General features: G+C 41.8%; 1 protein-coding gene across 2 annotated transcripts in view; it reads right to left on the bottom strand.

Annotated features, from left to right (window-relative positions):
- The window catches only part of eno4 (enolase 4), a 32249-nt gene that overhangs the window by 8087 nt on the left and 9625 nt on the right, over positions 1 to 14537 (bottom strand). For both annotated transcript variants that reach the window (XM_076891351.1, XM_004572506.2), the window contains exons 2-10: positions 10199 to 10327; positions 7027 to 7184; positions 6599 to 6714; positions 4649 to 4815; positions 4446 to 4574; positions 4175 to 4243; positions 2982 to 3146; positions 2703 to 2828; positions 2406 to 2580 (exon numbers count right to left, since the gene is read on the bottom strand). In XM_076891351.1, coding sequence (XP_076747466.1) covers positions 2406 to 2580; positions 2703 to 2828; positions 2982 to 3146; positions 4175 to 4243; positions 4446 to 4574; positions 4649 to 4815; positions 6599 to 6714; positions 7027 to 7181 — 1102 coding nt within the window. In that variant the 5' untranslated portion in view covers positions 7182 to 7184; positions 10199 to 10327. The remainder of the gene's footprint in view (positions 1 to 2405; positions 2581 to 2702; positions 2829 to 2981; positions 3147 to 4174; positions 4244 to 4445; positions 4575 to 4648; positions 4816 to 6598; positions 6715 to 7026; positions 7185 to 10198; positions 10328 to 14537) is intronic.

Below are 14537 nucleotides of genomic sequence, written 5' to 3'. Positions count from 1 at the left end.
CAGTAAGATCGTCTAATATCTCACTCACCTCTCCCAAGGTTCAGTGGGATCAGTCTTCTTAGGCTGCTTTTAATCACCTCGCAGCAGTATGAAGGTAAGCTACATCCTTTTGCTTACTTCTTTCGTGAATTCAATGTGGAGGATAGAGAACTCCTCCTCATCAAGTTAGCCCTGGCATCACTGGCTCGAGGGAACGCCCCAACCATTCATAGTCTGGACTGATCACAAGGACCTGGCGTATCGTCAAACTGCAAAATGGATGAGCGCCCATCAAGCCAGGTGGGCACTGTTTTTCACACATTTTCAGTTCTCTATCACCTACAGGCCTGGTTCACGGGATGTCAAGCCCGACGCACTGTCTCAGCAGTTTTCTTCCTCAGAGGACGTTCTGAAGGAGTCCTCAATCTTCCTCATGTTATCGGAGCTGTTACATGGGGGATAAAGTCCACAGTTTGTGAGGCACAGTACAACAAACCTGATCCCAGAACCAGGCCGCCCGAGTGGCTCTACGTTTCAACCCTAGTCCAGTCCTGAGTTCTCCAGTGGGACCACACGGCGAGGTTCACCTGGCATCCAGGCATCAATCAGACTATCTCTTTCCTGGAACGCCTGGTGGCCTACACTTGGCATACCAGGGAGCATATTTTAGCTTGCTCTACTTGAGCTCAAAATAAGCCTCAAACCTTTCCTTTTGCAGGCCTACTTCGACCTCTGCCGACCTCCAGACGACCATGGTCTCAGATCGCACTTGATTTTATGACAGGCCTCCTCCTTCTGCAGGAAATATGGTAATTCTGACTATTGTTGTCCAGTTCTCAAAACCAGCACATTTCGTGGCTTTTCCTCACAACAGAAACCACCCAAATCCTTACCAAACCTGTCTTTCAACTTCACGCGATCCCCTTGGACATCATATCAGACCCGGGACAAGTTCAACTCTAGAGTTTGGAAAGGGTTCTGTCCGGCAGTCGGAGCCAAGGTTAGTTTGTCTTCAGGATTTCACCTGTAGACTAATGGCCAAACCGAATGTACCTACCAGGAGTTGGAGGCAGCACTTCACTGCCTCACCTCCACCAAACAGAGCACCTGGAGTTCTTACCTCACTTGCATCGAATATGCCCATATTAGCCTCACGTCTGCTGTCGCATCACAGGGCTACCAACGGCGGCTGTTCCCAACAGTTGAGAGTGAGCGTATGGTTCCCTCTGTTCAACATCATCTACGCAGGCACCGCCACATCTGGAGAGCCACCTGAGCTGCCCAATGGAAAACCGATGGACTGCTTTCAGCGCAGTACGTTCCAGTCTGAATCAAGTCCAGGAAACTGGCTCCCAACTTCAATGGGCAGTTTGAGATTGACTCCATGGTCAACCTTGTCTCAGTCTAGTTGAAGCGTCCTCGGAGCATGCACAGAAATACTCTTTTCCATGTGTCTCAGCTCAACCCTTACATGTCGGTGATGTTCTTCATTGGATCGTTGTACTTACCTCAACCTTCCTGGAACCCTTCTTGTTTCCTGTGGACCCTGTTGGATGAACGTGAGCGTGAGTGGATTTCAGTGTGGAGTGAGTCTGTGAGCGTGTGAGTCACAGAATGTGTGAAGAGGAGTGTAGACGTGTTACCCTTGCCCTGAACATCCCCTGGATGCCCTGAACATCCCCTGGATGCCCTGAACATCCCCTGGATGCCCTGAACATCCCCTGGATGCCCTGAACATCCCCTGGATGCCCTGGACCTCCCCTGGAGCCGTGATCCTTCATCAATGTACATATGTATATATCTTACCTGTATGACTCAGAGTCCTGCATTGAGTCCAGCCTGACCAGCTGTGACAGCAGGATTAGACCACTCTGAGATTGGTTAGTTTTACCCTTCTGATGATGTACAGGCTTTTTATTTAATCCAATCCTCATTTAGAAAGATGCAATATTGGGTCATAGCTGTGCATGTTGAATTACACCAAGAAGCATGTAGTATGTAGTATTTTACATGTATGTTAGATGTTGAAAGAGAGAATATGTTGGATCAGTTCTTTTTGCAACAAGTTACTGTATATTACTCAGTTTGGAGTGTAAGAGAGTAAGGTCAGCAAATTTTTAAGAGTGAACCTGAGATGAACATCACTGTCTGCTGTGTGTAAATGCGTACCAGATGCATTGTACCATTAATTATACAGGTTGCGGAAGAAATCATTGACTGTTGAAGAGGAAGCATAAGGAATACTCCTATTGCAAACATTTCATTTTTGCAACTAACTGAGTTGTTCACTGTTACTTGGACCTGATGTAACTGGTCAATGGACTGGTTCTTACATAGTGCTTTTCTACTCTACCTCACCACTCATTGCACTTTATGCAGTTTGCTTCATTCATCCATGTGCCATCTTTCTCTTCTCCAGCTGTTACCTTGTTGCTCTGATGTCATGTGGATCAGGTCACTGACTGTTGTCTCATTGATATGTTTTAAGATATGGCCTCTGACTCCAGGAAGGGGAGGTCCCTGTGACTTGTAGGAGACATCAGAGAGCAGTGAACACGAGTTTCCAATCATACTGCTCAGCTTCTCCCACTGGTCTCCGTCCTTATGAATTAACAGACACAGGAACATGAATACACAGCAATCATGAACATTTTGTTGACAGCAAAACTATATTTAGAGAAGACACAGAACTAGTCCAAGATTTATTTGCTAGCCTTGCTTACCTCTTGCCTAAATGGGTCTATTAAAGCCACCACTGCTGGGTATTTGCTGATGAGGGTTTGGTACAGGTCGACTAACTCATCGGGCGATTTCAGAACTCCAGTAGCAACTTCATACTTCCCCTTAGACTACAAGAGATTAGAGAATCCAGCAAGAAGACGATAAATCTTGTTGTTTTTTTAAACTGATATGCTTATGATGTATTTGCTTTGAAAAAGTTCACAAGAACATGTCAACACATTATTTTCCATAAAGTGTTTGACTATTTTTGGTGAACTTACAGGGTCCAGGAGCTCATGAGCAGCACAGTTCAAAGCTAAATGGATCTGTGTGCCCAGTGGAACTCCAAGGTTGGTGCAGGCTTCAGCGATCAGATCCAGAGGCTGCTCTGCTCGCTCGTGGCTTACAGCCAGGGCCCCGCTGTCACATACAAATGCTTCGCTGGCCTTGGAACAAGCACATGGTTCACATAAGTAACTATTATATATACATAAACAACTGTGAGACACTTTATTGGGTGCACCTACTCAGTAAAGCTAATCAGTGGAACAAACTCGCTGTATTTAGGCATGTAAACATGGTGAGTAGAACTTGCTATGGTTGGAATAGAGACAAAAGCTGATTTTATTGAATTTCAACATGGCATGACTTTTGGTGCAGACAATCTGGGGAAGAAGAAAGAAGAAAAAAAAACATCCAATGCAGCTCTTCTTTGGATGAAAATGGCTTGTAGATGGCAGAGGCCAGAAAGAACAGCCAGGTTAAAGCAGGAACTATAATTAGCCACTTACTAAACAATTGTAAGCAGATAATCACTACATGTCTGACTTCAAAACGAGTCCGGCTGTGGAGCAGAGGATGAAGAGGAGAGTGAAGCTGCAGTGAGCAAGGTGCTCATCAAAATTAGACTACATCATCCTAATATAGACTAAAACCTCTGACTTGCTTTCAGCACCTTACTGAAAAATAAATGAAATAACCGTGAGGGCAGAAGGCGGTCCAACCAAACCTGGTACTTGTAAAGTGACAATGTTGGTGAAAGTATGTTTTTGTTTAGATATTTTTGCTGCAAAGTAGCTTAGCTGAAGCTACATGTGGATGACAATAGACAAGTTTATATTAATACTGTATATCTGAATGAGATAGTCCTCATTGCAAGGTTATTAGAAGCCAACTGTCAAACTCCCACTCTCCACTCTTTGTTTTTTAGTTCTAGGGGTCAGTCAGCAGGGCTGAAAATGAAATGCAAACCATTCACAGGTAAATAGAGGAATCGTTTAAGAAGCATTTTAGATCTTTAGATAAGCACAGATACATTAATTTCAAATTTAACAATGAACACTTAATACAATTCTCTGTTATATTTTTCAGGAAATCTCTGAATCCTGCCTCCGCTGTGTGCATTCTCTGCCCTCATACAATCTGCTGAATTCAGCGCCTACTCTTAAAATTAATAAACAGCAATGTCCCTCACCCCGCCATTGGTTAAAGTTTTCATTATTCTCATCATCTCCTTCTGTACCTCAAGAGCCATTGTGATGATCTGTGGAAGAAGGTCAGATTTCAGTATGTTTTATAAACTGTAGAGTGAAAAATGGAGAATATAAAGAAACCAAGGTGACTTACTAATAATCTACTGCATCAAAACAGCAAAAAAGGAAACACTGAGATCTACACACTAACTGTGAGCTAGTCTATGGAGGATGACAACAGGAAGAAGTAAGCCAAAGGTTTCTGTTTTGTACTTGTTTGACTTGTTGTCCCACTTTGGGGATCAGGATCACTTCCTCCAGTAAATTCAGTTTTCCCGGCGAGGTCTTGCCACAGCTGAGCAATGTCACCAAGGAAACAGGGATGTGAAACTGTGCCGGAGGCTGAACAAAATGAATAACATTATTATATGTTGTTTCCAGCGTCGAATATCCAGTATGTGTTTTCATTATCAAACCTCCTGGTTCCTCAGAGCTGCTATGTGTTCGTACAGATGGATGCCCTGTATCTGTGCCCCAGTTTTGGCCACAGCCAGCGACACTGAGCCAACAGCCAAGCTTCCCTGTAGAACTGGCTTTTGTGGTTCCACTGCAGGAAATGGCTTTTCCACGATGCTCTTTTTACCTGTAATATAATAAAAATCCCAAAAGAGTTTGGAGCATATTTCTGGCTTGTAACAGAGAAAAAAACCTAAGATTAATCAGAGAAAGAACCTGAACCTCCACAAGAGCAAGAAACAGTGAGAGAAGCAAAACTTCCAGTCTTGTTTTGAACTCAGTTTCTTTGTTTTTAATCTGACCACAGTGGTGATTTTACACAGTTTTTATAACACAGTGACCAAAACATTGAAAGTTTTAATTTTAGGGTAATGCTTCAAAAAACTGGACCAAATAAGACCCCAGAATTGATTCAAGATGGCTCAAAAGGTGCAGGACTACGAGAACTTTGATTTTACTGATCGCTCACAAACTCCAGTTTACACTAAAAGAAAGCTTGAGCACACAGTCGAAGTTTGAAGGAGGGCAGGAGGAGGTAATGCAAAGGGTGGATGACATGAAGATAAATGATTCCCTGTGGTGACCAAAAAAGGGAGCAGCCAAAACAAGAAGAAAAACTGTGTGTGAGATATTACGAATTATTAGTTTTGTATTAAACTGAATGCTGTGAAAGAGCAGAGAGTGAGAGCTGGAGGGAGACATCGCAGCGATTAACAGGATGAAAATAAATCCATTTCAGGTGCCTCTTTGTATCCTTTCCTAACAGCAAACACAACACGATCAAACCTTTTCACTTACTGCCTCATAAAGAGTGCCAGTCTATCTAATAATGAAAGGAAAGCTATCAGATAACAATGTCAAAATATTCAAAGTAGGAGTGGGTTTAAAAAAATCAATTTTCTGATTCCAATCAATTTTGGTTTCAATAAAGCGACATCGATTAAATCCTGAATCGATTGTTAAATATAAACGTATTTTACCAGACATGTCACAGCTGCAGGTTTCATCACTCTGACCAAAATTCACCGAACCAGCAGCAAAAGAAGCTCAAACTACGCTTCACGTTTGACAAACAGCGTCATGAACTCCCTCTGACTTTGGCTGTTTTTTGCTTCCACCACCATAAAACCTCACTTCCTGCACAGCTCTCTCTCTCACAGTATTGAGAGACCAGTTTACCATCAAACCTCTGTTTTCTGCATTATTCATTGCCATCACGCACCAGTCTGCTGCTGTGTGCAGCGCTGCTGGCCACAGTTGTGTTTTTTCAAAAATGACCTCCGACAACAAAGTCTGATTTCTGCTGTTTAACAGCAAAGACGTGTAAACTTTTACAAATGATTGCTCAGCTGTGTCTGTAATCAAACCGTAATAACTCTGCTTCACTTCAGCAGCAGCAGGTAATGTTCATTCATGGTTTGATTCATGGTTTTCTGACCTGCTATAAAAAGCCAGGCCAGGAAAATCTCCATCATGTTTGTCTGTTTCATCCTCAGTTACTTTGACACAAAGGCCTCTGCTGTGATGCTCACACCTCTGATGAAGTCTCAGTGTCAGCTTTGTTTTATACACTTTCTGACTGTCTGAGTCAAAATGGAATCGATTATAGAAATCGACGATTGACGATACCCAGCCCTAGTTAAAAGCTCTTTTTGTCGGTTATGTGTTATAAAATAAAACACCGGGCGGTTTATCCTTCAAGCTCGGGTCCTCTACCAGAGGCCTGGGCGCTTGAGGGTCCTGCGCAGTATCTTAGCTGTTCCCAGGACTGCGCTCTTCTGGACAGAGATCTCCGATGTTGTTCCCGGGATCTGCTGGAGCCACTCGCCTAGTTTGGGAGTCACCGCACATTTGATGACATTTGATGACTAAAGACAGAAAGCTCAGGGCAGGACTTACCACTCACTCACCTTTATTAATGATCTTCTTGTCTTTAGTTTGTGGAGGAGATGAAGAGGGAATCACCTCAGGCCTCTCCCTGTCCCGGACCTCTTTTTCCTCCAGACAGCGGTCCTTAAAGAAAGTGCTACATCATTTCAGATGAGCAAATAAAAATGTGGTTTAATCAAAGTAACAATCCCTGACAAGCCTGATTCCTAAGGAAGATTTTCAGAAGAGCAAGAGAAGTACAGCGTGAATGTCAGTAGACTGCAGTCAAATCTGTTTCTTACACCTCCCAGTTCATGTCCAGGATCCTGGCTTCAGTGGCCACTTCAGGACAGATGTGTTAAATGGTTTTTGTGACTGAACATGATATGACACGTGTTCCTTAAGGTAACACATAGCACTGAAAAATACTACTAATGAAGTACTACTAATAAGTAGTATTAGGTGCTACCTGAGTATATCGTCGATTTGTAACTGGTCACAAGGATTTCGGTCTTTCAGCATGCTGTTCAGAGGCTCATTGATCCACAGCACAGCAGCCATCACATGCTCAGTCCTCTCTTGACTCTCAGGGACCAAGTGGCTCGAAACAGCAGCTGATGACATGCTCTACACACCACAAACATGAAGGACTCCTTCAGAAGGGTGAAAAAGGTGATTTACTAGTACAAGGTAAAAGTTCTTATGTTGCAGGGTATTTACCTCTCAGTATAAAGTGCTAGGAAATGACATCATCTACCTTTTCCTGTCGTCAGGTGACATATAAAATGTAAATGAACTATATGGCTGATTAGCAAAAGGCGCTGCTGTTCTCTTGCGCGACAGATTTTTGCAACTCTCTCATCTCTTTTTTCACTTGTAAAATCTCAGACATTCACCGTCAACTTAACTCTGTAGGAGCTCCTGACTCTGAAGTAGACTTCCTGTTTCCCCCACTGTCTTCCTATTTTCAAGCTTTACTCTTCCTTCCATAACTGATGTATCTAATCTCATTAAAACATCTAAGTCATCCACCTGTCACCTTGACCCCCTCCCCACTGTGTTAGTTAAAGCCTGTCTTCCCTTGTTAGCTCCTCTCATAACCAATGTTATTCATTCCTCCCTGAACACTGGGATTGTTCCTGAAGCACTGAAAAGGCTTCTGTTATTCCAACTCTCAAAAAGCCTGGTGCAGACCCCAATAACTTTGATCATCTTCGCCCTATATCAAATCTCCCCTTCATTTCAAAAATTCTTGAAAAAGTTGTCGCCGCCCAGCTTCATTTACATCTCAATGACCATAATCTCTATGAACCATTTCAATCGGGTTTCCGCCCCAATCACAGCACAGAAACTGCTCTGCTAAGGATTACCAATGACCTTCTGATGGCAGCTGATTCTGGTCTCCTATCCATCCTCATCCTTCTTGATCTTAGTGCGGCGTTTGATACCATGGATCGCTTCCATTGGCATTAGTCACACCCCCCTTTCCTGGTTCACCTCCTATCTCTCAGACCGCACTCAGTTTATCCAACTTAAATCCCATTCTTCAACTCTCTGTCCTGTTTCTGCTGGTGTGCCCCAGGGTTCAGTATTAGGGTCTCTTTTATTCATTACTTACTTGCTCCCTCTTGGTCATATGTTCTGAAAATATAATATAAATTTTCACTGTTATGCCAATGACACCCGGCTCTACCTTTCTTCTAAACCCAGTTCATCCCTCCCACCTTCTTCCCTCTCAGACTGTCTTATTGAGATTAGATCCTGGTTCTCCTCCAATTTCCTCAAACTCAACAGTAATAAAACTGAAGTTTTACTTATTGGTACAGCCTCTATCTTATCCAAATCCCACAGCTTTTCCATTAACATTGAAAATTCGCCTACCCTTCCCTCCCCTCAGGTTAAGAGTTTGGGTGTCATACAGTATTTGTGTGACCTGCTCCATATCACCGCTGTTTCCTGCCCTCTCAGATCATCATCTGCTGTTCATCCTCGCACCTCATCACTGTGAGGAGCAGAGCTTTCAGTCGCTCTGCTCCTCGGCTCTGGAACTCTCTTCCTCCTGCACTAAGAAATATTGACTCCCTTTCTGTATTTAAGACACAGCTCAAAACACATCTGCTTAAACTGGCTTATTCGCTTTAATGCTGATTTTATCTGTTGTCACGCTCTGTTTTGTAATTTTAACTTATTTTATGTATTTTATGACTATTGTTCCTTTTATTAATTGTGTTTTTTGTAAGGTGACCTTGGGTTTCTGAAAGGCGCCCTCAAATAAAATGCATTATTATTATTATTATTACAAAATCCTCCTGACTAAGGTTATGTTAGTGCACAAGCATACAAAGCTTGATGACAGGAATAAGCCCTCAGGTCTGGGGACAGGGAGCTGAGCAGGGTGCAGCACCACCCAAGTGAAGCTGGAGGCCCACGTGGAGCAGAGAAACACCAGGTGGAATGAAGAGAATTACTGAGGTGGGCAGCACTGGCGCGAGCACGTGAGTGAAGGATTTCTTCAGTAGGACTGGTTCACAGCGCACACCCTGGCATCCAACGCACAACAGTTACTTTGTAAATTTGTTTTTATTTGACTCTGTTTTTTCTAATATGGAATGACCAAAGTGTTTCCTGTTTTATTTGTATTTATTCAGTAAAACCTAACATTTCATTAATGCTCTCCTAACATATACTTGGAGGGCAGAGTGATCATACCTATGGAGAAATTGCTGCGCCTGCACAATGACCTCTGCCTGCGCTGCCTCCAGCAGTATGGTGTTAGGGTTCATATCATTTCAACCATTTCATTTCTCCTCATTAGGAGGAAGGAGGCTGCAGGTTAGCCATGTGGGTAACATTCAGTGTGACTGTTTGGGCACCGGGTACACTGAGATGTACTGCTGTATTAACCAGTACCAGTGGAGTTTAGATGAATGTCAGACTTTCCAGCACTATCACACAATGAATTCCTCTTAGGTCAAGTCAAGTGGCTTTATTGTCATTCCAGCCATGTGCAGTGGCACACAGTGACTCCAACACCATGCTACATGTGCTACATGTGACAGACAGCCTGCACACGTGCAAGTGTGCAAAATGGCAAAAACCAAAACAAAGACAGTGCAACACCAGACAGTGCAAGAGACGTGCAAAACTCAAACCAGGTAAACTCATATGTATGAAAATGCTGGTGGCCACGAGTGCGACCCCTCAGACATTTAGTAGATTCATGTTTGAAAATCCTACGTGACTTCCTTCTTCAGTTATCACAATTACAAGATTTTTGGAAAACTTGACCTCTGACAGTCGAGGCGACTAAAATTGAAACTTGTCTGAGATTTTTACGCGATGCCTCTGTGGTATGAATTTCAAAATTCCAAGGCGCCTTGTTATCGAGTTATCAGTGCAGGGCCACCTGGCAGGGTGACAGCCTGGCTGAGGGTAAGGTCATTTTATCTGTTCACTAAACTGAGAGCTGATTTAAGGTCGTACGTCATAGCCAAACAAACCTGCTCCTGCACTAATGAACAACATGTTCTTCAACCCTTTGGCTTGTTCTCCAAACTCATCCATATCACATTCAGCCACAGTCACATAAGAAAGCTCTGAGTTCACCAGTTAAAGGCCACAATGAGACAAATGACTTTTACCTTGTCCTTGTTGTGAACAACACAGTAGACCTCTGCCTCAACAGAAAGTCGTCCTCTGGCATCGTAAACCTGCCGTCCCGTCACTCTGCTGATTCTTGGTGGTGCCGCGAGGTTTGCAAAGTAATCCGCCTGAAGGGATGGTTATGGTTAAAAACACCTCGCAGTATCTGAGTGACGTTATTTAACCAATTCTGTTTCCTCCTTACCATCAATTATAGCATGGTTCAGTAGTTACAGAGTAAACACAACATGTGTAGAAAACATCAAAAACACATTTTATTTACATTTTAAATTCACCTGTAAAAGCAGCAGCGACGTGTGCTGACCACAATGCACCTTTCAAATTCTTTTTAAATTTTAAATATGTTCATATTGTCTATTTTGTAAAATGTTCATATTGTCTATTCTTATTTAATTCACTTAATGTACAGAATTCACCTGCTTGCTGCATACATGCTACTACTGCACATTCACCTAATGAGGCCTTTGAGATCTAACAGCACGAAAGCAGCAGAGGAAACGGGCTAACGCTGTCATTCCAAACTATATTTGTGCTCATAATGTTTGTTGTGTTTCCACTTTGGTTCTTTCAGATGTGCGATGTGGTTTCCAGCATGCTGGCCACCATGAATCAGACTCTTGTAGAGATTAATGAGTCCTTGTCATTGTTCATTTGTCGGTGCTGAAATATTAATGCACCCAACTGTGAGATATACATGTATAGTTTAAAACGGTCATGACAGGTAAAAATGAAGTGTTTTCACAATGACCGCATCAAACGTGCTCAATGAGTTGTCACGAGCTAATGGCTGTACCGAGGCTGACCGTCCTTTCTCTTACACTGAACATGATTTACAAAATCCCATCATGTTCCATTCAATATACCTTGAAAGTAGTGAAAGAACAACTATAATCTCATCAGAGCAACAAAGAAGCCTTTGGACACTTGAGTACTAGTGTCTGTTTTCATGTTAACCTTACACTACAATAAACACTGAGATTTCTGCCTTTCAACACATAATGTCAATATTGCAATAAAAGAAACCAGCCAATACACACTGACATCTTCTAAGTTTGCAAAACTAAAGCTGCATACACTGCATTTAATTTAACATTAAGGGGCACTTGTTAGCCAGGAGCTAGCCAGTTAATTACTGTGTATTCAACATAATCTAGTTAGCATAACTTGTAAGTCCTAAGTTCGTCTTATAGCTCACGGGGTTTTCTTTAGAGGACTAGGTTTGTTAAGTAAAGACGAGTAAACATAATTTGCTGCAAGCTGCAGCACCTTTGCCTGTGGAAAATCTCTGAGCTTCTGCACTGATGTATCCTTTAAAAGGCAGTAAAAATACACCGACTGTACACTCGAGGCCTCACCTGGTTGCAGGAGTTGCATCACCAAGTATATTTGCAAAATTAGAAAAATTGCGTGGTGCACAACTGAGCGGCATGACACCAGAGTGTTACCAGTGGCTGTTAATATTAATGGGTAGGCTGAATCAAAAAGTGGGTCAATAGACTCCCATGTTCAAATGGCAAATTTTACAACCTGAAAAACACCTTCGTGTTATTGGTATTTGAAGCCTGGTACAAAACCAGATCGGGCCTCTATTTCTTCTTTCGTCTTAGAGGCTACTGGAGTTAAGGGCATAGCTGCTTCACCTGACCAACGAGCAGCAAGTTAACATAGCTGTGTGCTGTCTGCTTCCCAATAGTGGGAAGAGTAAGAAATAGGGCTGAACGATATATCGCATTTGCGATAATATCGCGACATGATCAAGTGCAATTTTCTAACCGCAAAGGCTGCGATTATACTCTGGACATGTCCAAATTCATGGGCTGCATCCTCCTGAGGCCGCATTTGTAGACCGATTACGTCACAGCGACGCGCCGAAGGCTGTCCAAATTACTACCATATCCCAGAATTCATAGCGCGGCCCAGCCAAACTCCAGTTTCCAGCAATGGCGGCCGCTACTAAGTTTTAAAATTACTCATACTAATCTTTCTGGGTCACAAAATAAACTTTTAACATATTTTCAGGCGAGAAAGTAGTTGTGTAAACATCAAATATCTGCTCGGTTTATCAAGATATCCCATATTTGCAAAAGTGCTTCGACGTTTTCAGAGGCGTCTGCTACCCACCAGCTCGACAGCTAGCCGGGAGCTCGAGGGTTACTGATGCGGCCGAGAACGGCACAACTCCCGGCACATCATTTTCAGATCACCGCGGAGTTTCGCTGCTCGGGTTAAACGTAATATATAAGTCACTTAGACAACCTAAAAATGTTATTGTTGGGCTTTTTTCAGTGTTTTGTTTGTTCGTGAGTAAATCGGTTTGGCTGAGATTAAAGTTATTAGATAAAATAAAACTTTATTAATCCCCCGGGTGGGTTCCTCCTTGGTTTTCACACAGCTGACTAAACGTCAAACAGAAAACTTATTAAACAGAAGTATGAGACAGTCGAGAATTTACACCAGTGTCTGGTTATATTTTAGATAGCAAGAAGCAGACGGCGAGTTTATTAAACTCCACCGAGACAGCGGTGACGCTAATCAGAACTAGACCGTCCAATTTCACCCCTTTAAACTTTAAAGGCGTGTTTGTGTGTGTGTTTATACAATTGCTATTATGTTTGCACTTTATGTGTAATGTTACTGACTGCAGAGATCAGTAAGATGTGTGTATTTTTTATTTATTAGTTTTATTTATTTAATATTATTTTTTAATTGAATGACTGTCTAGTAGTTCACAGATGTCGAAAAACTGAGTGTGGTAAAGCCACTGATTTTGTTTATGTATATTTCTGCAATCTGCACATTGTACTGACTTTCATTTTAATGTTTACACCAGGGTTCCTTGTCAGCACTTTATGCTCAGATGTTTGTAAGCTAAAAATAAACTATTGTGTATGTTCAAATATACTGTTGTGATTGAAGAAGTTAAATAAAAATGTCAGTCATCAATTCATGCATCACCTCATGTCATCATAACAGAGGTCTGTCTTCCAGGAAAGAACAGTTTAAAATTAATGTAATATAGTATTGGCCATACTATATGATGTATTGCTTGTCTTTGTTTAATAATACAGAAGACAAAGACCTTAAAAAATAATCGCATATCGCATCGCAATCGCAATATTGGGGCAAAAAATCGCAATTAGATTATTTTCCATAATCGTTCAGCCCTAGTAAGAAAGTAAGTAAACTTTATTTATTAAGCGCTTTTCACAGACAGACAGTCACAAAGCGCTGTACACAAATATTAAAATATTAAAATAAACAATACAATCAATAGACATTAGCGAGTAGTGCGGTGCTCTGAACGGATAATTGGAGGTGAGCTTCCCTCCCTCCAAGACATCTACAGGAAGCGCTGCCTGAGGAAAGCGGGGAGGATCATCAAGGACTCCAGTCACCCCAGCCATAAACTGTTCAGACTGCTTCCATCAGGAAGGAGGTTCTGCAGCATCCGGTCCCGTACCAGCAGACTGAGAGACAGCTTCTTCCACCAGGCCATCAGACTGCTGAACACGTCATAGACACCTCAGCTTCACTACTGGAACTTCAACATTATGCACTCCATACTGTATATAAATGCCACTTGTTTTGCACATATTCAACTCTGTATATTTTATATATTTTATTATTATTATTATTATTTTATTTTATTTTTTTACTATTTAATTTGTAAAAATGTGTATACACACACACACACACACACACACACGTAGGAAAATATTTAGTATACACATCCAGAAATGCATACACTATTATATATTGTACATATATTTATTAGTTTCAGGTTGGCCATTCTTGTATTTTGCTCGTTTGTGTTGTTGTGTTTGCACATCTCTGTTGCTTGTGGGGCTCGCACACAAGAATTTCACTCGCATGTGCTGTGCCAGTGTGCCTGCACATGTGATGTGACAATAAAAGTGATTTGATTTGATTTGATTTGAACATTATGCACTCCATACTGTACAGTAATGCCACTGTTTTGCACATGTCTCAACTCTGTATATTTTATTTTATTTATTTTATATATTTTATTTATTGTTTACTCTATTTAATTTGTAAAATATGTGTGTACACACACACACACACACACACACATACACACACACACGTAGAAAAATATTTAGTATACACATCCAGAAATGCATATACTATTATATATTGTACATATATTTATTAGTTTCAGATGTAGCCATTCTTGTATTTTGCTTGTTTACATTATTGTATTTTGCACAACTCTGTTGCTTGTGAAGCTCGCACACAAGAATTTCACTCACATGTGCTGTACCAATGTACCTGCACATGTGATGTGACAATAAAAGT

This window comes from Maylandia zebra, linkage group LG13 (genome assembly GCF_041146795.1).
Source record: "Maylandia zebra isolate NMK-2024a linkage group LG13, Mzebra_GT3a, whole genome shotgun sequence".
Lineage (NCBI taxonomy): Eukaryota > Metazoa > Chordata > Actinopteri > Cichliformes > Cichlidae > Maylandia > Maylandia zebra.
Note: the sequence above shows the minus strand (reverse complement) of the source record. Positions and strands in the feature narration are given on the sequence as shown.